This window comes from Stenella coeruleoalba (genome assembly GCF_951394435.1).
Source record: "Stenella coeruleoalba genome assembly, chromosome: 19".
Classification (NCBI taxonomy): domain Eukaryota; kingdom Metazoa; phylum Chordata; class Mammalia; order Artiodactyla; family Delphinidae; genus Stenella; species Stenella coeruleoalba.
Window position 1 is genome coordinate 48,208,739 of NC_137165.1, and position 25,815 is coordinate 48,234,553.

The following is a 25,815-nucleotide window of genomic DNA, read 5'->3' on the forward strand; positions in this document are numbered from 1 at the left end:
TCCCCTAACAAGAGCAGCCCCTGACCACCTCCTCTGCACTTGCCATTCCACATACATTTTCTTTAAAAAATAGAAAAAGGATAACTTTTTTAAAAGTTGAAACATTTCAGGGCTCCAAAAATGCAGAGAATACGCCTCCCCCTTGGCTGCAGTGCGTGCCCTTGGATGACCCCTCGCGGCTCGGTCTCGTGTGCAGCCCGGCCCCTCGTCCCTTCCTGGACGGTGTACCCAAGATCCCCATTTCAGGTTCTGCTGCTCGAGCCCGTGAAGGTCCCCACTGTGCGTGCTGGGTCCGGAGGCTGCGCCATGTTCCTCACTCACGTGAGACCCCAGGGCCCTCAGGGCAGCTGCAGCCTCTCCACTGCTGACCGTTCGCTGTCGGCAGCACGTTCCTCAGCTTATACCCTGAGGCAGTCACCCCCGCAGCCAGCAGCTCCGCTCTGGGACATCAGTCTCGGTCAGCCGCACCACCTCCCTGCTTCCTGACCCGCCGCGGCCTCCCCAAAGCGGGCTGACAGAAGTGCCGACCTTGGTGATCTGCGTGGGGAGCCAACGATCCTTCTCTGTTGACGAGGATCCAGGAGAAGCAGGAGAGTTTGATAGGGTGCTCTTGAGTGGCTGAGAGCCAGGGCAGGGACGCAGGTGTCCCCCACCCACCCCTGGGGGGGGCAACAGGGCAGAGGCTCACCCTGTGGGGTCGGAGCCACAGGGGGTCAGGGGCCAGCTGGCCCAGGAGGCTCTCATGAGGTCCAGGGCTCAGGCCACACTGCAGGCCAACAGCGGCCCTGGTGAAAAAGCGCTGGTGTCCTGCTCCCCGGGTCCCTGCTGGAGTGGGCGCCCCCCTCCCAGCCCCCCTCAGGTTGCTGCCCCAGAGGCCCTGGCCTCTGTCTCCCCTCCAGCCAGCGCTCAGTTTCATTGTTGGTAAAATGCAAGGGTTCAGCAGCTACAACCAGACTCCAGGGCCAACCATCTGTGTGACACACGCATTTGAAGATATTTAGCAAAACTAAGTGAAGGTAACTTCGGCCGATTGAGAAGGCAGAGCATGAGGTGGAATCACGGGTTCTTTCCTGCCCGTGGGATCGGGCCTCCCACGTGCCCCTGACCCCACTCTTGTGTCTACTCTGCCGTAGCTGCTTTGAAAGACCTTTCCTGTCATCCAAGTGGAGTCTCTACAGCCAGGCGGTTAGAACCCACCTGGGTCTACCAGACAATTACATTTCACATATTCATTCAGCTCCGTGTGTCTTTCCCTTAAAATTTTGTCCTTCACAGCTCAATGGTTTTTACCTAATTCTAATCAGTTAACATGCATAAAATTTTAAAAGTACATTTTTTTTTTTTTTTTTTTTTTTGCGGTACGCAGGCCTCTCACTGTTGTGGCCTCTCCCGTTGCGGAGCACAGACTCCGGACACGCAGGCCCAGTGGCCATGGCTCACGGTCCAGCCGCTCCGCGGCATGTAGGATCCTCCCGGACCGGGGCATGAACCCGTGTCCCCTGCATCGGCAGGCGGACTCTCAACCACTGCGCCACCAGGGAAGCCCCAAAAGTACATATTTTTAAGTGGATTAACCTGTACTGTTTTTCTTCACTTTCTCATTTAAAAGGAGTATCTGCGTTATAGAGCCATGGTACACTAGCAACTTTTAGTTGAAAAAGTGGTTACTTACCAACTTTCTCCAAAAAGTACTATTGAGTAAATAAACTTTGTATTGATGTCTGTGTCTTTATTAAATCCAGAAGCCATAGGTTTTGGATTTCATTTCAAAGTTTCTTTTTGTTGCTGTGTGGGTGTTAAAATGTCAGAATCCTGGAAAATTTGTTATCTGTCTAAAGATAGTCTTGCAACAAATTAGAATTTAGAAATGAGGATAATAAACCACAGGAATCTGGAAATGAGTCATATAAACTTTGCTCTTTTTCTCTAAGAAGAATTCATATCACTTCCTGGTAAGATATAGCTAATGAGGTCTATAAATTTCATTAAATGCTTCATTTTCTTTCTTTAACTCAAGGGCTTCTCCTTTCTAAATAAAAAACGGAGCCCATTTTAAGTCCCTTATCCTTACTTTTGTGTTTTTAAAGCACCAGAAGCATTGAAAAGTATCCATCCGAATCCATATGTTTTCACGCGCCTTTCTTGAGAACCAAGGTGGACTCTGTTCAGGACAGAGTATGGCCAGTAGCTTATGGAATGTTTCAGTTTGTGCTGTATACTCCCCAAGGCACACTGGAAGATTTTTAACTTGTATGAGCTACATAGAATTTATTTTTGCAAAGTGCACTTTCTGTTGGTGGCAAAATAAGGGGAGAGCCCAAAAGCAAACTCCCAGGTCCCAGAGCGGCAGCATGGCCCCTGAGCCTTGCCTGGGAGCCCCTTCTTTTCAACAAAGTTTCAAGAAACTAGATTATCTGATTATTCACTTGGTGACATATCAGAACCAGAAGAGGGAGTGACACCTCAACAGTGAGAGGAGACAAAAATCGATGAAAAGGAATCATTAGCAACTGCAAGCTTGGTGATCCTGCAGAGGTCTCCTCAGCCCACCTGCACTCTCACCTGTGTGCACTCCTCCCCTCACCTGTGTGTGTTCCTTATCTGTCCTAATGAACTAACGGGCCATTCTGTTTCTCTTCAGCTGAAACCTACCCCCCCCAACCCGAACCCATGACCTGTGTTCACAGTAGGACACCAGTGGTGGCCTCGTGACCTGAAGCATTGTGTCACCTTGCCCACCAACCAGGGTCCTTCTGCCCCTTCAGAACTTGCCTTTTCTCACCCAAACATGAGCCAGAGGAGCTCACCTCGGTCCTCTGGGAACCAGGGCCACAGCCGCTACCTCACCACAGACAGGTGGCCTTCATGCATCTCGGGGGGTTGTTTGGCTCCACTGTGAAGAGGTTTGATCCTCTGTCTGGTTGGTTGTAAATCTGCAGTGTCTGGGAACAGATGTCTAACTCATAATTGGATATCAGAGTAGAGATGCTGTTCGCCCCTGATGTGCAGCTGCTGCCCTCACTTCAGGTGCCACAGGAGTTCGGGGACATCAGGTGTCTGCATTCTGCGTGAACGTCATCACAGACGGTCCGAGAAAAACGGTCCGAGAAAAATCACTGGGATGTGTCCTGATGTTGCAGGTAGGACCTGTCATCCCAAATAGGTCCTGTGCTGCAGAGGATACTGGCCTGGTCTGTTCACATAACCGCTTCTGACCATTTTAGAAAAGCTTTTCTTTTACATACTCACCCCTCCTCAAGTAAAAAGAGCTCTTTCCTGAAGACATGCTTTATGGTCCAGAGGGAGGGATGCAATTCCCGTAGAAATACAAAGCACTAGTGAGGTGAAGACAGTATTTGTAAAACATATCACTGAAAACCAACTAAATGACTTCCCATATGCTGGAAACAAAGGCCACTTGCTGGGACTCCCGGACAGAGGGTGGTGGGAGGGCCGGGCCCCTCCTTGTGGGTGAGGAGGGCAGAGAGGGTCCAGCCAGCTGGGCTGGGCTGGTCCCAGGACCAGACGGGGTTGGGGGAGCTGGGACACCAGCGGGGCGGAGCCAGCTGCGGCCCTTCCTTGGAGGGACAGAGGGATGGGGTGGGAGGTGGGACCTGCACCCTGTGCCTTCAACCTGCCACAGGCAGCTCAGGACGCAGCTCCGCATCCTGCCAGTTGCGCAGCCTCGCCGGGTGTTTCTGGGGGAAAGGAACTCCCAGAACAGTTTGCTGGCGAGGTGCGTTTGTGTTCCCAGGTGCTGTGTGGTAAGCTGCAAGGTTTGACGCTGCTGTCCGTGGGCCAGTTCTTCCCACCCCTGTGGCCGCGGGCAGCTTCCCTCCTTGCGGCCTGAGCGCCCTCTGCTGGGGCCTGCACACCCTCACTGTGCTGTAACTTACCTAAACATATGATAATATAGAAAAAAGCAATGAAAGCATTTTACACCTCTTGGATCTATCTATTTAGGTTCCAGGAATTCTGAGTTCTGGGGGACTGTTTCCGCAACTCTCTGTACTGCATTTAATCACAGACCCTACAGTTGGAAGAGAGGTGAAGGGGAGATACTAGCCTATTCCAGGTTTAAGTAATCAAAGAAGCAATTTTTGTTTAAAGTCAATGCTCCACTGCTTACCACTTAAACCAGGGGTTGGCAGACTGGCTGGAGGGCCAAATCTCTTCTGCTGCCTGTTTTTGTAAATAAAGTTTTATTGACACACAGCCATGCCCATTTGTTAAGGTCGTGTTGTCTGGGACTGCTTTTGCATTGCAGTAGCAGAGCTGAGTACCTGTGACACAGACCCTAAAATGTTATCATCTGGACCTTTACAGAAAAAGTTTGCCGACTCCAAGTGAGGCAGTGGTGCGGCTAATTCGCCAGCACCAGACTGTAATGTCCTTAGTAGTGTGTTCTCTGGGCCAGGAAGTGGTCTGCGGTCACTATGGAATCATTCTGTCTTTCCCAGAAAGCTCTCAGGGAGATTGAGGGCTGGCGGCGAAGGGCATTGCTGGGCCTATGGGCATTTGCTCTTCCCATTTGCTTATTTTCACCACCTTGGCATTTATCTCTTACATTCATCTTGAACGTCTTAGACATGTGCCGTTTTTGCGTGGCTCTCTCTCTCGCTCTTTCACAAGAAAGAAGACGCAGCAGATTAGATCAGGGTTTAGTTCTGTTTCTTCTCACCCTCAGAACCTCTCACCCAGATCATGGCCGGGGTCAGCAGCTCGGGTGGGCCAGGGTGTGCGTGTCCAACAGGTCCTCGGGGTCTCACCTTGAGGACCACAGGGAGGGAGGGTCAGACACAGTCCCAGCCCCACACAGGGTCTCTCCTGGAAGCCTGGGGTCTTGTCACTGGCATTTGGAATCACTGAACACCTATGCAGTAATCTGTGACTTGCATGCAAGTTGTATGGCAGAGGTAGATGGAAATATTTCCTAAGAAAACCATTTTCTTTGAAATTTAAAAAGTATATAAGCTCCTCCCACCCCTCAACTTGCCACACACACACCGTTTAAAGAAACACAAGAGTTTACTCAGCAGACGTGTTTCTCTTTCTTCATGTGCTTTAGCTTAAATTGTTCATGTGGCCGGCCCAGCCCCCGTGAGGAGAGCAGGAAGCAGATAATGCCATCCGGACTCTGGTTCTGATGCTACAGTAACTGTAGCTGATACAATTGAACTTCAGTCATGGAAAGGACAGTCCTGGGGAAAAGAAAGATCACAGCTCATGTCTGAGTCATTTAACTGATTAAAGGGGATAACCTGGAGCAAGCCAGCCCCCACCGGGGCGTACAAAGGTGCTGGAGGGAGCCAAGCCCACCGTGGTACCTGCAGAATGTGCCGGCGAAACTCCCGGTCCCATGAATCTGTGATTCATTCTTATCCTGGCCTCCTCGTTAAGAAGGAAGCTGTCTTAGGTGTCAGCTGTGTGTTGAGTGGCCATTTCCCATGTGCAATTTACTGGAGGTAAAGTATGAGTATAGGGATTTCCCTGGTGGCGCAGTGGTTAAGAATCCTCCTGCCAATACAGGGGACACGGGTTCGATCCCTGGTCCAGGAAGATCCCACATGCTGTGGAGTAACTAAGCCCATGTGCCACAACTACTGAGCCCACGTGCTGCAACTACTGAGCCCACATGCTGCAACTACTGAAGCCCGCACACCTAGAGCCTGTGCTCCGCGACAAGAGAAGCCACTGCAATGAGAAGCCTGCACACTGCAACAAAGAGTAGCCCCCGCTTGCTGCAACTAGAGAAAGCCTGCGCACAGCAAGACCCAACGCAGCCAAAAAAAAAAAGATTTATTTAAAAACAAAAGAATGAACGTAAACTGCTCGTTGGAGTCAGATGTAGTCTGGTCTGGAGAATCACGCAGGCAGGGACCCTTGAAGCAAACGGGGACATTCTCATCATAGTTCATTTGCTGTAGTTCATCTGGCGGCCCCAATCCAGTGGAAGCCAGCGTCCTGTATTCTCAGGTGTGTCTGGGCGTTCATGTGAGTATTAAGGCAAAGGTAGGATGCAGCCCCTCAGCCATAGATGGCAGGAGGCTGCTGGTGTCTTAAGTCATGGGTGACTGTTGGAAGTAGGAACAAAGGAAAGCTTGAAAGAAACCATCATGATGAGCCAACTTCTCTTTGGATTTTGAAAATAATTGTTCTGACGGGACCAAAAGAAGTGACCACCAAACTTACACTTTCTTTGCTCTTTTTTGTTCCGTTTTTATTCTTTTGTTCCCGTTGTCCTTTCAGATGATGCAGGGTTATGGCAGTGCCTGGTGTGTGTCACAATTTCACCCCTCTTCATGGCTGAATAATATTCCATCGTGTGTATATACTGTTTATACCACATTTTGTTTGTCTGTTCACATTTTGATGGCCACTGGGTTATTTCCACCTTTTGGCTGTTGTGGCTAATGCTGCTGTGAATATTGCCCTGCATTGTCTGAGTCCCTGTCTCTGATTCTTTGGGGTATATACCCAGGAATGGAATTGCAGGATCATTTTATGTTTAACGTTTTGAGGAATGGCAGCTGCACCGTTTTACGTTTCTGCCAGCAATGTAAGAGGATTCTGATTTCTCTACATCCTTGTCAATACTTACTGTTTTCTGGTTTTGCTTTTGTTTTTGTTTGTTTATTTTTGATAGTAGCCATTCTCACAGGTGTGAGGTGGTATCTCTGGTTTTGATTGGCATTTCCCTAATGATTAGTGATGTTGAGCATCTTTTTGTGTGCTTATTGGCCATTTGTATATCTTCTTTGGGAAAATGTGTATTCAAGTCCAAGTGTGCGGGGTCCGGAGTGTTCACTTCCCTTCTCCTATCCCTGATGTGCAAAACCCCATGTATTTCTTTTTTTCAATAACTAACTTCTGGGGGATCGTTCGTTATATTTTATACTACTTGAATCAAATATGTATTTCTTTAAAAGAAAAAATGTTTAATGATTTAGGGTAAATATTTTAAAGAAAACAATCATGAATGTGTCTTCTGGACATTCTCTCATTTTAGGGAAGGTTTTTTAATATGGCTTGTCTTGTTTAATTCTACATTTAATTGATTTTTTAAAAACCTCCAGTCCTGGGGAGTTCATGATGAAAAGTTCTTGCTTAAGCATTGCATTTGATTTCTCTGAGTCTTGATTGGAGAAGGAAGAGAGGAAGCAGAGAGCTGGAGAGGCCTCCTGCTGCCCCTGCTGGAGCACGAATGGGTCTGAGTCTCCGCACGGGGTGCTAGGGCTCTGAGTCAGATGACCTTCAGCAGGACCAAGGGCACAGCCAGGCCAGGGTGAGGAGGTCTGGGGCCCTTTCTGTTGGAACTGTGATTGGAGCCAAAATGTCCCCAGATGTGGTTAAGGATCATTCAGGGTGAGATGTTTACTGGAGGAGACGCCAGTTCATGGGAAAGAGGTGAGAGTGAGGAACGGCAAGTGCAGCCTGAGAAACAGAGAGCCCCTCAGGGTTTGCGGCCCCAGCGAAGCTCAGTGAGAGGCATGAAGGCCGAGAGGTGCCCTGGGAGTGGCGGGTGGGGACGGAGGCCCCTCTCTTTGTTCTTGGTAGAGTGCGAGAAACATTACGAAATGCTTTGGAAACTGTTCTGTCTTGTTCAAATAGGATTGGGGTGGGAGGTGGGGTGAGGTGGGGAGTCAGTAAGACCGAGAAAGTATGAAGCTTTAACAAATGTCTGGGAAGGAGCAGCTCCGAAAAATTATAGGTGTTCTGCTCTCAGCAATTATGTATAATCTGAAATGATTCTGTGTAAATTGGGTTTTAAGGAAATCTCCATGTCACTGCGGGGGGGACTGCCCTGCAAAGCTGGCTCCCAGGGAGGCTTTGTTGCACATTCAGAAAAAACCTGCCTCCTTCCCCCACCCTCCTCCCCCGCCCCCAAAGGGAGGTTGAAGAGGGAATTTGGAGATCAAAGCACAGAGCCAAGAAGATCCTTATGCAACAACAAGTCCTAGAGGAGGGGTCCCAGAGGAGGGGTCCTGACGCAGCCCATCACCCTCTCCCTTCTCTTCTCCCAAAAGCGTGTAGTGTGGTTGGAGGACAGACGGGAGGCCCCGGGGCAGGACCACCAGGACTGCAGAGAGGGCAGCAGAATGTGGGCTGTTTGTAACCACGCAGCCCAACTGCTCCTAAAGGTTGGGGGGAGGGGCCACAGCTGCCCCAAAGGGATGAAACCCAGACGTGGGGTGAGGTGGTGCGGGCGGGGGCGGCGGCCCCAGCCTGGGCACTTCTTGTTCTGAGGACGGTGGGAGGTGAGCAGAGGGTGGGTGTGGACCGTCGGAGAGGGCAGATGGGGGCCGTGGGACTGCCCACCTCGATCCCGTGGTTGGGGGTGTCCGGGTCATGCCCATCAAGGAGCATGAGCCCGTGACTATTCCAGGTGCCTCACACCTATTGACGGTGCAGCCCCGACCCCCCTGAGGTCAGTACTGTCACGAGGAAACAGCGGGGGAAGTTAAGGAGATTGCCCAGGACTTGGGGTGGAGCCCACTGTCCAGGTCCCTGCTGGGAGTGACCTCCCCCTCAAGCTCACCATATCCAGGGCAAAGTCACCATCTTTGACACCCACCATCCTCTGCGGCCCCAGCGCCCAGGGTGTGGGTGCCCCACCTCCGCCAGCAGCACCCCTGGAACAGACATGTCTCTCCAGCCTCCCTCCACCGGTCCTGGTCATTGCTAAGCCCCCTGTGCCCCCACCCATCCTCTCCTGCCTGTAACACACAGGGGTGACTTGGGTTGGGTTCCCCAAAGCAGAGCTCAAGACTGGAAGGAGGTGGGGGAAGCAGACAGGGCAGGGAAGGAGCCAGCCCAAGGCCAGCCGCAGGCGGCTCCACGGGGATGCTGGACCATGACCCACACACCCAGCTGGAGGGATGGCTCTTCTGTTCCCCCACATCAGAGGTTCGCCAGCTTTGCCGCCCCCAGGGACATGGTGTAACCCTGGCATTTCTAGAGGAGGGGCTCCCAGCTCCCCAAGGGTGGGTGCAGCTTAATGTAATGAAAAGGATAATTTTTCCCTGGAGTTAGTTTAATAATTTCCTCAAATAATGACAGGAGGGCTTTTCCTGACATTGTCTTTTTATCGTTATCACTGACTCAGTGTTGGGTGGCTGGCAGCCAGCTGGGCCCCGGGGGCGCTAAGCGCTGAGCCGGCTTCAGGGAGAGCAGTGCCCTTGGCACCCGTTACAAGGAGGCTGGGAGTCGGGCTCTACCTGGCTCAGTGTGCCTACTGCTGCCGTGGGATCCCTGGCGTCTGCCAAGTTAGAGAGGGGCTGGGTTGTGCCCACGTCAAGTCCACCCAAGAATGCGGTTGACACGTGAGCCGTCAGGCCGAGGAGGGGCGGCCGTCAGGGCAGCGCAGAACCTCCTGGCGGTGCCGGTGTAGGGTGGCGACAGCCCGTGGTCTGCAGGGCGGCGGAGGCCTGCTGCTGCCCCATGGCCCACGTCCCCCGGCATCCTCCCGCTAAGGGCCCGGCCGGCACAAGTGGGGCCCCTACAGGCAGAGCTGGGAGAGGCAGGAGGTGTGGCAGTGCTGCCGTCCCCTCGCCGGGCCCCGCCTGCCTCTCATACACACGGGCAGCGGTGCCGGGGGGTCCTGGCTGCTGCCCTCTTACTCAGCTGCTGCCCGTCGTCCCCAAATTTAGGGCCTTTTCACAGCCTTGGTGCAGGCCACGTCCCCCTGTGGACCCCACCCCTCTGGCTGGCCCAGAGACTCTCCCAGGCCTCCCACCCCTACGGGTGGGTCAGTGTGCGATGCTCTGACCTCTGACCTCTAGCATCCCACAGCTGAGTCTGATCTAGAGAGGTCTGTGGGACCTCCGACTCCTCGTGACCTCGTCACGTGGTCTCTGGGGGCCAAGGGCCTGCGGAGCCAAGGGTGGGATGGCGAGGCACAACTGACAGTCACCGGGCTGCCCCTACCTGGGGACTTCAGTTGAAACAAGTGTGTGCATCCTGCCCAGGACGCTGCGTCCACCTCTGCCCGTGCACTCGGGGCTCTCTTGGTGCAGTCAGCCCCTCACAGAGTGTCCACCCACTGCTTTCGCATCACGGTGGACGCTCGCGGCCATGTGTACCTGCACGCGTGTGAGCAGAGCACATACACAGGCCTGATTCTCTCAGGTGGGTCCCACTCTCTGGCTCTCACCCGATCACCCACTGGACACTCGCTGAGCCCTGTGGCGAGCGGGACACCGCTGGGCACTGTGGTTAGAGGGGAAAACAGGACAGACACGCCCCACCCAGCCATGGAAGTGCAAACAGCCAGGAGTTCGGGTGGTGCTGGGCACACCAGCCGCCTCGTGTGGTGACTTGGAGCTTCCGGCGCGAAGACGGGATGGGCCCGGGGCCAGAGGCGCCTCCTGGCCCAGACGTGGGCTGGACCGCTGGGCCTAGACGGCAGCACTAGGCCCCAGGAGATCTGAGAGGTGGTTCTCAGGGCCAGCACTGCCCGCTCAGCAGGCGAGGGAGCCACATGGGTGCTGCCCATCCCAAATCCACCCCCAAGTTGGGAGCAAAATGAAGGGGTTGTTCTGCAGCAGCTGGAACCAGCTGCGTGCACCCCCTCAGGTCCCACCACCTGGGCAGGTCAGCAGCTGGCCTGGGCAGTGTGTGCCTGTAGGTCGCCAGGTCAGACCCTCACCTGCCAGTGAAAACCAGTCAAGCCGCCAAAACCTTTCCTCCACCACCGGCTGCGTCAACGTCGTAAGTGGCTCAGCAGATGTTTCTGGAACCAGGATTTTACATTTACCAAATGTAAATCGGGCTCCATCCACGTGGGATGAGTGTGGATGCATGTGAACTAAAATGCTGGCCCTGCAGCCCAGCGTCCTGTGGGCAGAACTGCCCACGTGGAGCTCTTGGCCAAGGCGTCCCTGTCCTGCATTGCCTGTGTGGGTGGCACGCATGTGCTCTGTGTCATCCATGCAGGAGGCGGGCTGGCAGAGCTCCCACCCCTTGGGGGGATATCATGAGGCCGGGAGGCCGCAGAGCACAGAGAGGTGTGAGGACACGTGGGGTGTCGTGGTCAACACGGCACCATGTGCGGTTCTCGGGACATGAAGCTGCTTCTAAACCTGCTGTAAACCCTTGGTTTCTCTCTCATTTTAGGGGGGAGCCTGAGTGTTCTGCATTTCGTTCTCAGACTTGACTTTTATGTCGTCAGTATTGATTTTCTACTCAAAATATTTTATTTTGTTTTCTTTTTCTTTTTTTCTTTATTTGGTTGCACCAGGTCTTAGTTGCGGCAGGCGGGCTCCTTAGTTGTGGCTCATGGGCTCTTTAATTGTGGCTCGCCAGCTCCTTAGTTGCGGCTCACTGACTCCTTAGTTGTGACATGTGAACTCTTAGTTGCGGCATGCGTGTGGGATCTAGTTCCCTGACCAGGGATTGAACCCGGGCCCCCTGCATTGAGAGTGCAGAGTCTTAACCACTGCGCCACCAAGGAAGTCCCCAAAGTATTTTTAAAATTGTGCCCAATGCTGTAGCCTGCCCGTTGTAGGCTGTAGTGTTTTCTTTCTTAATCCCACTTAGTAAGTTACTTTTTAGTGCTTTAGTCCTTGGGGGACACACTGACCACATATCCGGGAATGGACGTGGGCCTTCTCTTCCTGTTCTCTCTGATTAGGATTTGGGATTTTAAGGTCTATCTGAAATATTATTAATGTATATTATTCAGTTCATTTGGGAGCAAGATTCCAAACCCTGGCAGTCATCTTTTTTTTCCAGAGAAGAGTATCGTATTAAAGCATTAAATCTACCCTCCGTCCATTTCCTCCTTAGATTCAGAAAGAGCAGGTGGGCCTGGTTCCTGGTGCTGGAACGACTCAGTGAAATAAAATGATGATGCATAAGCGTGGGCGAGAAGGGTTGATGAGTCTGACTGCTTCCCTGGGCCATGTGTAACCAGTTCTTGTGTGATGGCTTGTGAGTAAAGGGGTGCCCGAGCCCATGATCCTCTGTCCTGCAATACTTCCAGAAAGTTCAGTGATTCAGACAGCCTGAGTGCCCTTCTGGGGCCTTTCCTGCCAGGGCCTATGGGATGGAGGACCACTGCAGGCCAGCGTGCTGTCTCGTAACAAACATTTATTTTACCAAGGGTGCGTCTGTGTAGGCCTGACACTTGGGTTCCTTGAACGAACCACACGTGAGAACACTTCCCGGAAGCGTCCTCAACAGCTGTTGAATATTCATATGCTGGAAGCCTTGGTGTCTCTTCTGAAAGGGCTGCTGGCAAATCTCTCTGGAACTTCGAATGATTCCTTCCATCGGCCCAACGCTGGAACTGAAAGTGGAATATGTTTCCAGGACGTGGATGTTTCCCTGGGTTCAGTCTGAAGGTCAGATGAGAAAGTGCACAGGCCCCTCCTTGTGGGGAGAGACGCTACGGAGAACACAGCAAAGTGACCGATGTGCACGCGGGCGCCAGAGCTGGCAGGACGGGGGAGGTCTGCTCTGGGCCTCAGGGACTGTCCCTTTGGGGCCAGCGTGCAGCCCACAAACAACACGCCCGACCCGTGGAGGGCTCTCCAGGTCCGGCCGCTATGATGGTTCAGCCACAAAACTGGAGGAAACAGGCCCAAACCTTTGCTGCTCGGCTGACAGCTGCTCCGCGGGAGTTCTTGTTCTGGATGTGGGGTTCGTGGGGCCCTAGGCACCTCCAGCCCCGTGTCCTTTCTGGGGACGTAGGGGGTGCCCAATGGCAGCTACAGAGGACTCCGGCCCTGAGTGCTATGCCCCACTACCCAGCTCTGGGGGTGACCCTCTTCCTCCCCTCCCTCCACACCAGCCCTGGACGGGGCAGGGCTGCCTGTGGCACTTCTAACTTCTTTTACCTTCTGGTCATGGTATTTCCACCACTTAGGCCACCCAACACACACTTACGTTGGTTCTACTTATGTACTGCTGCTTAACCAGCGACTCCAAACTTACTGCTTAGAACAACTTGTCACGGGTAACGGTTTGTGGATTAAGTGGGCAGGTGAGTCTCTTGGGCTTGTGGTGGGCTGGGGACCAGGGCTGGGGGTATCTGTGGTGCCTTTCCCCCCAGATCAGGCACCTGGTCTGCTTGGCTGGAGCAGCTGAGAATTTGTCCATTTTATCTGGTCATTGAATTTACTGGCATAAACTTAATAATGTTCCTTTACTATGCTATTAATGTCTGTAGGTTTTATAGTGACTTAGGTTCTTTTATTCCTCATACTGATCATTTGTGTCTTTTATCTTTTATTTTGATCATATGTAAGTTAGAGATTTGTCGATATTATTGGGGTTTTTTTTTTTTTTGAAGAATAAGCTTTTGGTTATTCTTGATTGTTCATTTTCTATTTCATGGATTTCTGCTCTTGTATCTATTATGTCCTTTCTTCTGTTTACTTTGCTCTTTTCCTCTCTTAAGGTGGAAGCTTAGATCATTGGTTTGAGACCTTCTTTTCTAATATAAGCATTTTTCAAACTGTAAAATTTTCTCTAAATATTGTTCTGGCTGCATTCCACGATTTTGATGTGTTGTTCCTTTCTTTTTGGCCTAAAATCTTTTCTGAGTTTCTTGGGTTTTTTTCTCTTCGACCCATGGAAATTTAGAAGTACGTTGTTTTAATTTCCAAGTATCGGAGGTCCTGACAAAGCAGTAAGCAGCGCAGGGGGGCGGGCTTGTGCTCACAGAGTCCACAGCCACCCAAGGCCCGACCCTCAGCCAGTTCTGGTGAAGGCCTGGCTCTTCTCTGACTAAACTCCTTCCTTCTCGCCAGAGCCGCGCGTTGTCTGAACTAGCCTTTGCCATTTCTGTGCATTTCCTCCTGCTTCATGGGTCTGTACCACCAAAGAACAGATTGAATTGTTTGGGGACAGATACTTAGAAATATGATGTGATACAGCAGAAATTGACACAACATTGTGGATCAACTATACTTGAATTAAAAAAAAGAAAGAAAGAAATATGACATGAGCCACAAATGCAAGCCAAAATATAATTTAAAAAAATTTTAATAGTTAACACTAAAAAGGTAAAAAAAGCAGATGAATTTAATTATAATAATATTTTATTTAATCTAGTATATACAAACTATTATCCTTTCAACGTGATCATTAGGAAAATATCAACGAGATATTTGACATTCTTTTTTTCGTAAGTCTTCAAAATCTGATGTGCATTTTACACTCACAGCCTCATTTCATGCGCCTGTGTGCCTGGGGACTGGGTCTGTTTTCTCTGGTCAGTCCCACAACCGGGGGAAACAGCTGGAAATCAGGTGTGCAGCTGCAGAGTCACTCGCCAGAAAACACATCTGGGGTTTTGGCAAGTAAGCATTGAAAACAGGAAGCTCAGTTTTGCTTTGTAATGGTTTCCAAATAACAGTGTGAAATCCGCTTTTTTCTGACAGGGGAAGTTATGGAGCACGTTTCTTGGGACTGATGTTTTGTATTTGCTAGAAAATGCTGGGTGCAGAGGGCCTCAGGGGCCCTTCTGTGGCATTTGTCGGCGATAGGCCTGGTTTCCTGGACCCTCCAGGACGCCCCCCCGCCGCCCCCCAAGCACCCAGATGCTGGGATGCTGGGATTCACGCGTTTCAGAACTGCACTGATGACTTCAGGACACTCGTGCTGGCAGCTTCCTTGGTGGCAGCAAAGATTTTGTTAAAGGTTTTTAAAGTTCGTATCTTTGCACCTCAGCCGCAGGCACCACTGACCTGATCTCTGTTGCCAGTGATTAGAATTCACGTTTTTAGGATTCCACACGAATGAAATCGTGGTGGCTGCTCTTCCCTGACGTTCACCTGAGTTGCGTGCCTATCCGCAGCTTATCTATTTGCTGGGGTGCGTCCATTGCGGCTGCACCTCAGTGTCCGGCCACGCGTTGTTGATGAACGTTTGGGTTCAAACAGTTTTTGTCTGTTGCGCAAAAAGCTGCTTGGAACATTCGCGGACAGGTTTTGTGTGGCGTGTGCCCAGGAGGGGCGTGGCTGGTTGTGCGGCGGGTCTGAGCATCTGCTCAGCTGCTTTGCAAAGTGGTTCTGTCTCACCGCCCCTCCTGCAGTGTGTACGATTTTCACTTGGTGTTGTCAGTCTTTTTAATCGTAGCGTCTTGAGGGTGTAGTGTGTTTCATCACAGTTAAAATTTCATTTCCCTTCCTAACTAGATACCAGGAGTATTCCTCCCATCCCCCCATCCCCCCACCCCACCCCACCCAGGTGTAACCACCAAAAACGTTTGCAAACATTTGGGGGGGCGGTGGGCGCACTGGAAATGTTACCTTAAATGGAAAAAGGGTCTTTGCAGATGTGATTGAGGACTTTGAGACAGGGAGATTGTCCTGGGTTACCCAGGTGGGCCGTAAATGCCGTCATAAGTGTCCTTATAAGAGGGGGCAAAGGAGATTTGACCCAGAAAGACGAGGAGGCACCAAGCTGCTGGCTGTGAAGACAGGAGAGGGACTGTGAACCAGGGAGGGCGAGGGATGCTGGCAGCCTCCAGAAGCTGGACCAGGTGAGGAACGATGGTGCCCCTGCCTCTGAATGGAGGAGGCCCTGCTGACACCCCAGTCTCACACTGCGAGACTCATTTAGAACTTCTGCCCTCCAGACTGTACGAAAATAGACTACTATTGTTTTAAGTCACTAAGTTTGTGGTAGTTTGTGACAGCAACCAAAGAAAACTAGTACAATTACTGCAAGAAATTAAATAAGACCTAAGTGAATGGGAGATACACGGTGCTCATGGGTTAGAGGACTCAGTGTTGAGATGTCCATCCTCCCCAGATTGATCTGTATGTTCATCGTGGTCCCCGTCGATATCACAGCAGGGTTTTTTTAAATAGAAATTGACAAACTCATTCTAAAATTTGTTGGAAATACAAAGGCTTTAGAATAGCCAAAGTTCACCTGAAAAAGAACAAAGCTAGAGGACCAGCACTGCCTGACTTCAGGGCTAATCCAGACAGTATGTGTTGGCATAAAGACAGACAAACAGATCAAAGGAACAGACTAGAGTCCAGAATTGACCCGTGTGTACACAGACAACTGGTTTTTTTATAAAAGTGCAAATGCAGTTCACTGGAGAAAGAGCATAATCCTTGAACAGATGAAAAACGTGGATAAAATGGGACTTTAAAACCTCACACCATATATGAAAGTTAACTCAAAATGGACCCTAGAACTAAATGTAGAACTTAAAACTATAAAACTTCTAGAAGAAAACAGAAAAATATCTTTGCAACCTTGGGTTAGGCAAGAAAGTTCTCAGATAAGATACCAAAATCACAATTCATAAGAGAAAAAAATGGATAAATTGGACTTCATCAACATTACAAACTCCTTACCATCACCCTTCTGCTTTCCATAAAGAATATGGGAGTAAAATCTCTGAGGGGGGAATGAAACAGGAGGGAAGGGGGCAGAGCACAACCTTTGAAAGAATGACATAGCCCGAGGACATGACATAAACGGATTAGAACCACATGGGTCCAAATTGGCAGACAAGTTGACTTCCACTAGACCTTGAAGCTCAGTATACGCTCACTGTAACACATTAGCCAGCTCAATGACACACCCACAGGCGTCATGACAGTTCCAAGACTGACCATAGGATCAAAAAGTGGGTGGTGGCCCAATTCCTGGAAATCCCCGCCCCTTCCCAAAATAGCTGGAATACTCCTCCCACTCATTAGCCTATGAAATTACCCACCCCTATAAAAACTCACAACCCCACACCTGGTGCCTTTCTCACCTTCTGAGATGGCCCACAGTCTGTCTGTGGAGTGTGTTTCTCTCTAAATAAATTCAGTTCTTACCTATCAAAAAAAATTTACAAACTTCTTTGAAAGACATTTTTTTGTTTTGTTTTGTTCTTTAATTAATTATTTATTTTTGGCTGTATTGGGTCTTTGCTGCTGTGCGCGAGCTTTCTCTAGTTGTGGAGAGCAGGGGCTACTCTTTGTTGCAATGCGTGGGCTTCTCATTGCGGTGGCTTCTCTTGTTGCGGAACACGGGCTCTAGGTGCACAGGCTTCAGTAGTTGTGGCATGTGGGCTCAGTAGTTGTGGCTCGTGGGCTCTAGAGCACAGGCTCAGTAGTTGTGGCACACGGGCTTAGTTGCTCCACGGCGTGTGGGATCTTCCCGGACCAGGGCTCGAACCCGTGTCCCCTGTGTTGGCAGGCAGATTCTTAACCACTGCGCCACCAGGGAAGTCCCGAAAGACATTGTTAAGAAAATGAAAAGACAGGCCAGGGGAATGGGAGAAAATATTTACAAATAATATCTGATAAAGGACTTGTGCCCAGACCTCTGTAGGACTCTCAAGACTCAGTGATAAGAAAACAAACATCCCAATAAAAAAAGGGGCCAATGATTTGAATAGATGCTTCATCAAATAAGGTATATGGATGGTAAATTAGTTCAGCATCATTAACCATTAGAAAAATGTTAAGTCCACCACGAGATACCGCAGCACACCTATTAGCACGTCTAGAAGATAAAGGCTGGCCATCCCAAGTGTTTGCGAGGATGTGGAGCTCCAATGGGAGCTCACACACCGCTGGTGCGAATGCAGGTGATCCAACCACTGTGGAAAACAATTCAGCAATTGTTTTTGAAAGCTCACCGTACAACTGCCTTATCGTCCAGCCACTCCCTCCTGGGTGTTTACCTGAGAGAAATGGAAGCCTCTCCACCCAGAGGCTTACACACAGATATACCCACAACACAAACTGGGAGCAGCCTGTGTTCACTAATAGGCGAATGGAAAAACAGCTGTAGTTCTGAGCGAACAGGTGGTACTGAGTGCGAGAAACCAGAAAAGAGCACTACTGCGTGACTCTATTTATGTGAAATTCTGGAAAATGCAAGCTAACTTATTTGTGATAGAAAGCAAATCAGGGAATTCCTTGGTGGTCCAGTGGTTAGGACTCCGCACTCTCACTGCCAAGGGCCTGGGTTCGATCCCTGGTTGGGGAACTAAGATCCCACAAGGCACTCAGCCAAAAAAAAGCAAATCAGCAACTGCCTGGGGAGGGAGACAGGGAGCTCACCAAGGGGGACAGACAGGGGCATGAGGAAGCTGGGGAGGGGGTTTGTATGCTGGTCACGTTCATCAGACTTTAAATATGTACCGTGTATTGCATGTCAATCATAGTCAACAAAGCTGTAAGAAAGTCGTTTGAGTCGCCCTTTACACAACCAAGAGGAGATGTCAGTGGGCAGCCAGGTCTGTGGTCTGGAGCTTGGGGGCAATTAGGAATGAGTGGTCAGTGCTGATGGGCTCCTGGGTGGGAGGGTCCATGGAGCAGGGCTCTGGATCACCTAACACTGGGGGTCAGGGCAGAGCAAAGCTGCAGGTCACTGAGTGTCTGTGTCCCCCATTCCTGTTTCGAAGCCAACCCCGCAATATGATGGGATTGGGAGGTGGGGCCTTTGAGAGTCACTAGGGTCAGCTGAGGCCGTGAGGGTGGGGCCCCATGATGAGCTGAGTAGCACAGACGTTGGAGCTCTTGCTGCCGCGTGGGGACATGGGGAGAAGGCCGCCTGCAGGCTAGGAAGAGGCCCCACCAGACCGGACCCTGAGCTGTGACGTGAGCTGCCATCCGCGGTGTCCATCTCAGCAGCGCCGGCAGAATGAAGCCTCACAGGTGAGCCGAGCCCGTGTGTGTTAATCAAACATTCGGCTCGGAGGCCTGGGGGCTGAGAGTGTGTTAGAATCAGTGGGTAGTAGGAGCACATGGTGGTCACGTGACGAAGCCAACGCGGCCAGACGCAGCGCCCGTGCTCGCAGGTGGGGGTGGGGGTGGGGGTGGCTGTAGCCAGCCCCGCGTGGGGACCTCAGCCCTCCTCCGGGGTCCTTGCCCGAGCCGCCCCCGCCCTCTGAGGCTGCAGCGCCACTGGGTGTGGGAGCTCGTGTGCTGGGCTGAGGAGGGTGTGGGCATCCCCTGCCCCGTGCCCCTGATCAGAGTGGAAGTGAGCCGACTTAGGTACCCGGGGTCTTCAATTCCAGCACATCCCTCTCGCGGGTGGTGGGCTAGCCCTCGGGGCCGCCTGCCCAGGGCAGTGGGAGTGGGGTGTGTGTCTGTGTGTGTGCGCGTGTGCCTGTGCAAGGGGCTTGTCGGGGTTGAAGGCTCTGTGCCCGGAGCCTGGGGCCAAGAGAGGCAGGGTGTTTGGAGCTCCCTGGGAACCCCTTCCCTCCTGGGGGCTGCTGTGCTTCTCCCTCCCTGCCTTGGACCCTGACCCAGACGTCAGAGCGGGCAGTGCAGCCGAGGGGAGGAAAGGGAGCCTGGTGCCCAGATCCTTCATGCCCCCCAAGTGTCAAGGGAGAGAGCCCTGTGTTCTGGTCTCTAGCTGTTGGCAGAACTTCCGTGGCCCAGGCTAGGGGTAGTGGCTGCTGGCAGGGCAAACCCCAGAGAAGCCAGGAGCCGCCCTCGGCCCCCCAGTGGGCTGGCTGGACTGGCCTGAGCCCGTGGGGCAGTGGAGGCAGAATCGTGACCAAGCCAGGGAACTGGCCCTGGAGTCCTGCTGACCTGCCTGACGCTCTGGGGCCTGGCCATGTTTCACATGTGGGGGACAGGAGGTCTGCCCTGGCCACTTGGACATGTGATGTGAGTGCAGTGAGTGACCCAAACGCGCCATTCGTGGAAGAAAGGTTGGTTTTCTTCTAAGACAGTTTTGGTCAAGATTTCTTGTAATGAGTCGCTGGGATTTTAGAGGCGGGATACGCTCATTAAGCCTAGGCCACTTTCTCCCGAGGGCTCCACGGCGTCCCCCGGCCAGCTGGTCGGTGGCCAGTCTGGACAGAACCTGGGCCCCCTGCTCTGCCACAGGATGAGGAAGGGGGACCCAGTGGCAGCCTCGAGGGGACAGACAGCGGCACCTGTGTACTGAGGGCGGCCGAGGGACTCACTGCCCGCTGGGACCCCTACATGCTACACTTCACACACCAGGTTAAAACATGGGATTCGTTCACGTGCACATAACTCAGTTTAAACGGTGACTAGAACCGATGCCTGGCAAATTTCTAGAAGGGTTGTTAAGACCCTCACAAGTTCTGTCTTGCTGGAAACCACATTTAAAACTCGGAACCCGTGGGCTTCCCTGGTGGTGCAGTGGTTGAGAGTCCGCCTGCCGATGCAGGGGACGCAGGTTCGTGCCCCGGTCCGGGAAGATCCCACATGCCGCGGAGCGGATAGGCCCGTGAGCCATGGCCGCTGAGCCTGCGCGTCCGGAGCCTGTGCTTCGCAACGGGAGAGGCCACAACAATGAGAGGCCCGCGTACCGCAAAAGAAACCAACAAAAAACTCGGAACCCGTATGTAGGTAGCTGCTCCACTTCCTAACCTCACGGAGGGGTGTGAGGGACCCCATTGTGCCTTCGAGCAGCGCCCACGTCAATCACCAACGTCCTCGTCACCACTCCAGCCTCATTTCTTTCCTGTGTCGGCAGAGAGAAAATTCCACAAATGTGTTTCCCCACATTTGTGGTCAGTGAGGCTCCAGAGTGAGCAGAGAACTCGAGAGGCGGGGACTTCTGGGGGCCCTTTGGGGCTCACTGCTCTGGAGGCCCCAGTGCACAGAGGCAGCTGCAAAGCTGGTATCCCCTTGGCAGCCCTGTCTCCTCTGGTCAGTCTTCATGTTGGACAGTGTGACGGCCTGGAGAGGTGGCCGGCTGCTCTGTGTGTGTGTGTCTGTGTGTCTCTGTGTGTGTCTCTGTGTGTGTCTGTGCGTATCTATGTGGTAAGGAATGTGTGTGCCTCTGATTTTTTTTACACAGATGTCCCCTCCGAGGCATCATTAAGCCTGGAAAAACCATTTAAATAAAAAATGTTTGGGGCTTCCCTGGTGGCGCAGTGGTTGAGAGTCCACCTGCCGATGCAGGGGACACGGGTTCGTGCCCCGGTCCAGGAGGATCCCACATGCCGCAGAGCGGCTGGGCCCGTGAGCCATGGCCCCTGAGCCTGCGCGTCCAGAGCCTGTGCTCTGCAACGGGAGAGGCCACAACAGTGAGAGGCCCGCGTACTGCAAAAAAAAAAAAAAAAAAAAAAAAAAAAAAAAAAAGTTTAAGAAAAATTAAAGTAAAACGAGCTGTTTTCCTTTTTGGTATACAGCTTTGTGAGTTTTAGCACGTGTGCATATTTGTGTAACCACTACAACCCGGCTTTGTTTTTGTGTAAAATGGTGATAAATGTTTGGACCTCACCCTCATTAATGTTCCCCAGCTTTAAAAGAAGCCCAGTGACTTGTGTGATTGAGGTTGCATTCGCTCACGGCAAAACCCAGGCTCAGGTCACACCTGTGGCTCAGACGCAGAAGCCACTTGGGGTGCCGCGTGAGGTGGTGGTGGAATCGTCTTGAAGCAAAAGTGCTGAAGAGATGCTTGCTCAGGGCTGAGCGAGCTTGGCGGGTGTGGGCTGCATGCGAGGGGCGACCTGTCCTGAGTGACCGTTTGCTGCTGGACGTTCACAGGCCACGTCCAAATACAGAAGAAACGTCCCAGGCACAGAGGGACACGGGTCTGTCCATCCTGCTCTGTTCCAGCTCAGCTTCCGGCCTCTGGCTCCCTGGTCCCCACAGTGCGCTCACAGCCTCTCACTGTCAGTGATTCGGGTCCAGGACGGACCGAACGTCCGCCAGGTTCTCACAGAGTCAATGGTGCAAGTGCAGATTTTATAATATAGTAGAAATAAAGTAAGACTGCAGAGCCCCCGAGCCCAGCTGTCCACCAATGGTGCTGGACATGGTGAAGAAGGCCCCACATAGTGGGCATGCAATGCCTTGTCATCCCTCTTCATCTTAGATGCTTGTTTTCGTGCAATGCCTTGTCATCTCTCTTCATCTTAGATGCTTGTTTTCGTTAACTGGCTCCAGCAGTGATTAGAGCACGCCCCCCGAGAACCTGGGTGGTTCATCAGCCGCAGAACAGGACCTGGTGGGGGACTTTGAGCCCATCTGTCAGCCTTGGGAGCTGGACACCACTGACCTGGCTCTAAAGCCCCTTGAACCTTTGTACCGACAGGGAAGGGATGTGCACATTTGCTTGTCACCTTCTGAGTGACTTTGTGGGAAATAACCTGTGGGTTGTGTGATGAGCTGTTTTTCTCTGTTAATTGTGTCCATACTAATTGCTTCCAGGTGTTTACCTCCAATGGCCCCACCGTGATCATGCCCACCTGGTTCTGCTCCCGAGCCTGGTTCTCCCACGTGGGCCCATTTGACGAGGGCGGGCGGGTAAGTGCGTGTCCCGTGGATTCCTCCTCTGGGCTGAGCTGGGCCGTGCTGGGCTGGGCGGGGCCGGGCTGGGCCGCCGGCCCCCGTCAGGGCCTTTGCAGCGCTTCCTGCTTCCGGGCCGGGCGTGCTGAGCTTCCCAGGGTGCAGCCGGGGCACCGCTCGGCCTGTGTTGTGCGGGAAGCAGGGGATTTCTGTGTGAAGGCTGTGGGCGCCGGGCGTCTGCTCCTGGCTCACACCTGCCCGGCCCTGGTTGCCTCATCCTGCTTTAAGAGCTGTTTGTGGGAAAGCGCAGGAGGTGGGCAGTGTCATCCTGCCACCCCTGGACGGCAGCGGGGGAAGAGCTCCCCAGTTCTCCCGTGGCCAGTGGCCCTGGGGTGTTCGGGTCCAAGCTGGCCTGGCTCCTTCGTCTGCACCCTCGCCTACCTGAGGGGCCTCACCTGCAGAGCGGGGCCCACGCTGGTCTCCGGGCTCCGGCCTAGAAATGGGGACGCGACGCTGACCTGCTCCCCTCCCACCCCGACGGTCTTAAGAGTGAGCACTCCGACACCGATCAGAAGGTAAACCTGAGGGTTAGTTTATTTTCCCTTAACCCCCCCGCCCTTAAATTGGCTTTGAGATCATGAGTTCTGGTCCTCGTGGTGGAAGGGGTGGGCCAGGCATGTTAAGGCCCATCAGGCTGGAAGGTGGGGGTAACTCAGGCCCAGGCTCACCGTCTGCCCCAGAACCTTGGCCACGGTCCTGCCTGCTCTGAATGTCCTCTCCACTTCGGGGGGACCTTCACTGACTGCACAGGGGCCGCTTGGAGCCAACCCCCTCCCTGCTCCTACCCGGCATTCCTCTGCCTACTCCCCTGCCCATCACGCACACAGTCTCATTTTAGAGGGAGAGGCTGGCTCCCCCACTGCCCCCTGCACTGGACCCTGGCCGGACGGTCCCTCATGGTCGCCCAGACGTGCCCTCCAGGAGTAGTGCTGGTCTCAGGTTTACAAACCAGGGGCTCGAGGGGAGCATAGTGCCCTGAGGGCTGGACTTAGGTTTGGGGACTGGTCCTCAGCTGATTCTCCAGGCCCAAGAGGCTGCAGTTCTTGCCCATGGAGAGAAGGGCAGGGAACCGAAGCAGCCGGGACAGTCGAGGTGCTAAAGGACGCAGAGCAGGATGGTGGCGAGACTCGGGGGTGAGGGTGGCTGAGTGGTCGTGGACACAGCGGCCACGAGCTGGAACCTGCAAGGTGCACAGGTTTTAAATTGGGAAAATGCACTCGCAGAGGCAAGGTGGGGGAGGGGAGTCGGAGATTTGGAGGAGGGCGCCATCCGGCGCAGGACAGCATCCAGCTGAGGGGTCTGGATGTCCCCAGGAGGCAACGGTTTCAGGCCCTTAAACAAAAAGGAAAGTGACAAAAATGGTGTTTGTTGGTTCAGAACAGGGCTCTTCTGAGGGCCGGTCTGGCCTGGGTGAAAAAGTCTTGGAGGGGGAACGGCCTGGAGGGGGTCGCCACCCAGCACAGCAGACACTTTGCAGAAGTGCTTTTGCATCTGTTGGAAAGATCCCCAGGCTCGGAGTCGCTGTGTGAGTTACGAGCTGTCTCCCCCTCTCCAGAGGGTGTACCCCAGGCTCTGCATTTTAGCCATTCTGATTGCAGTTCTGTAGTTTCTTGTTGTATTTTAATTTTCATTTCTGAGATGACTTATGATGTTGAGCAATTTTTCATGCACCGATTGGCTACTTGTATGTTATTTTATGAAGCGTCCAGATCTTTTGCCCAGTTTTAAGCGGGGTGTCTTCTTATTGTTGAGTTGTTGGTGTTCTTGGTCAGATACTTGCTTGTGGGTATTTTCTCCCATCCTGGGTCTCAGCGTTCTGGGATTTCCTCTCACTCCCACTTGTGCTCGTCCCAGATTCTATCCTGAGGATGTCAGAGCAGCAAGGCTGGGGCTTCCACCCCTGTTTTGTGGGTTTTATCTCCCCGCCCCGGGGCTTCCCACTCTGGGCATGGGGCTCACAGATGCCGTAGAGGTTGGCCACTCAGCCACCCAGAGCCAGAAGTTAGCACCTTCTCTGGTGCATTGAAAACCTCTCTTGGTATCGAAGAAGGTCTGTATTTTGTCATCTTTGTATTTCTCTCTCTTTAAACGCCCTTGGTCCCAAGTGCTCTGCTTAAACCTTTCCTGGTTGGCTTTTTGTTTTTCGGTTTTTGAAGGTATTCTGACCCCCACCTGTTGCCTCAACAGCAGCCAGTAGATCATCTGTTCCCTCTTTCCTTTCTCCTCCTGTTTGGTTGCGTGATTTCTGCTCTCGTCAGAAGGCAACCCCGCGTGCTGAGTCCCCAGCTGCCCATCTGTGTCCCTGGACTCAGCCTCGCATGTCAGGCTGTCCGGGCCTCGGCGTTCCTTGAGTTCCTGCCCATTCAGACTGTGGCTCTGGACATGTGAAGGAGGTACGGGCTGGACAGAAAACCCTGAGTCACACCTTCGCTTGCATGTCTTGACAGCACAGCTCCCTGTTGCCTTGCTTTGCCTGACGCTCCTTCGATTCGCTCGGCTTTGTAAGGTGCTTGACCTTTTCCTGGAGGCTCTGAGAATTCCTCCCTTGTTAAAGACTCATGGTTTCACTGGGATTGGTCTTAATGCGGACCTGATTCCGATGTGTGGAACCAGAGTTCTCCTTCATGGTTTTTGTTGTTGTTGTTATTTGGGGTGAATTTCTGTCCACGGAAGTGTCTGTTTTCTGTTTCTTCTCACACGGGCTTTGTATAGCTGCAGTTCATGGGATTCCTACCTCAGGGTCGCCCCCTCTGCCACCGCAGGGAAGTGCAGCGGGTGTTGAGGGCAGGGAGGGGAGGAGGGTGTGTCTCTCCTTCTTTGTTTCCTTTTGTCCCACAGGGTCCTAATCCCCTTTCACCACATCTCTGAGGGTGCCTACCCATCCAACCGCGTTCTCACACCCCAGAGGCCCCAGGGCTCCGGCTGATCCCCCAGGTCTGCCCAGGCCCCCATCTCCACGGGGAACCGGGGCTCAGCACCCCATCTTCCTTGACGTCACCTCTGCATCCCATCGCGGCCTCTGTCGCTGTTTGCGATCGGTCAGCGGTGCCCAGGCTCTTGTGAATCGGGGGTGGGGGGTGCCCTCCAGCCACGTCCCAGGCACCTCCTCTGGCTAAATTCTCACTTGTCTCTTTGCCAGAAATAAGGGAACTCTGGGGTTGAGGTCCTGTTGGTCATGAGAAGAGAGGACATTTTCTCCTTCCTAAATCTATAAAGCGCAGAGTCACAATGTGCTCTTTTTTTCTTTTTTAACATCTTTATTGGGGTATAATTGCTTTACAATGGTGTGTTAGTTTCTGCTTTATAACAAAGTGAATCAGTTATACATACACATATGTTCCCATATGTCTTGCGTCTCCCTCCCTGCCACCCTCCCTATCCCACCCCTCCAGGCTGTCACAAAGCACCGAGCCGATATCCCTGTGCCATGCGGCTGCTTCCCACTAGCTATCTACCTTACTACGTTTGTTAGTGTGTATATGTCCATGACTCTCTCTCGCCCTGTCACAGCTCACCCTTCCCCCTCCTCATAACCTCAAGTCCATTCTCTAGTAGGTCTGTGTCT

General features: G+C 52.6%; 1 protein-coding gene across 2 annotated transcripts in view; it reads left to right on the plus strand.

The window, feature by feature from the left end:
• The window catches only part of B3GNTL1 (UDP-GlcNAc:betaGal beta-1,3-N-acetylglucosaminyltransferase like 1), a 118,843-nt gene that overhangs the window by 61,902 nt on the left and 31,126 nt on the right, over positions 1–25,815 (plus strand). For both annotated transcript variants that reach the window (XM_079904180.1, XM_079904181.1), the window contains one exon: positions 22,113–22,208. In XM_079904180.1, the coding sequence (XP_079760306.1) occupies positions 22,113–22,208 (96 nt within the window). The remainder of the gene's footprint in view (positions 1–22,112; positions 22,209–25,815) is intronic.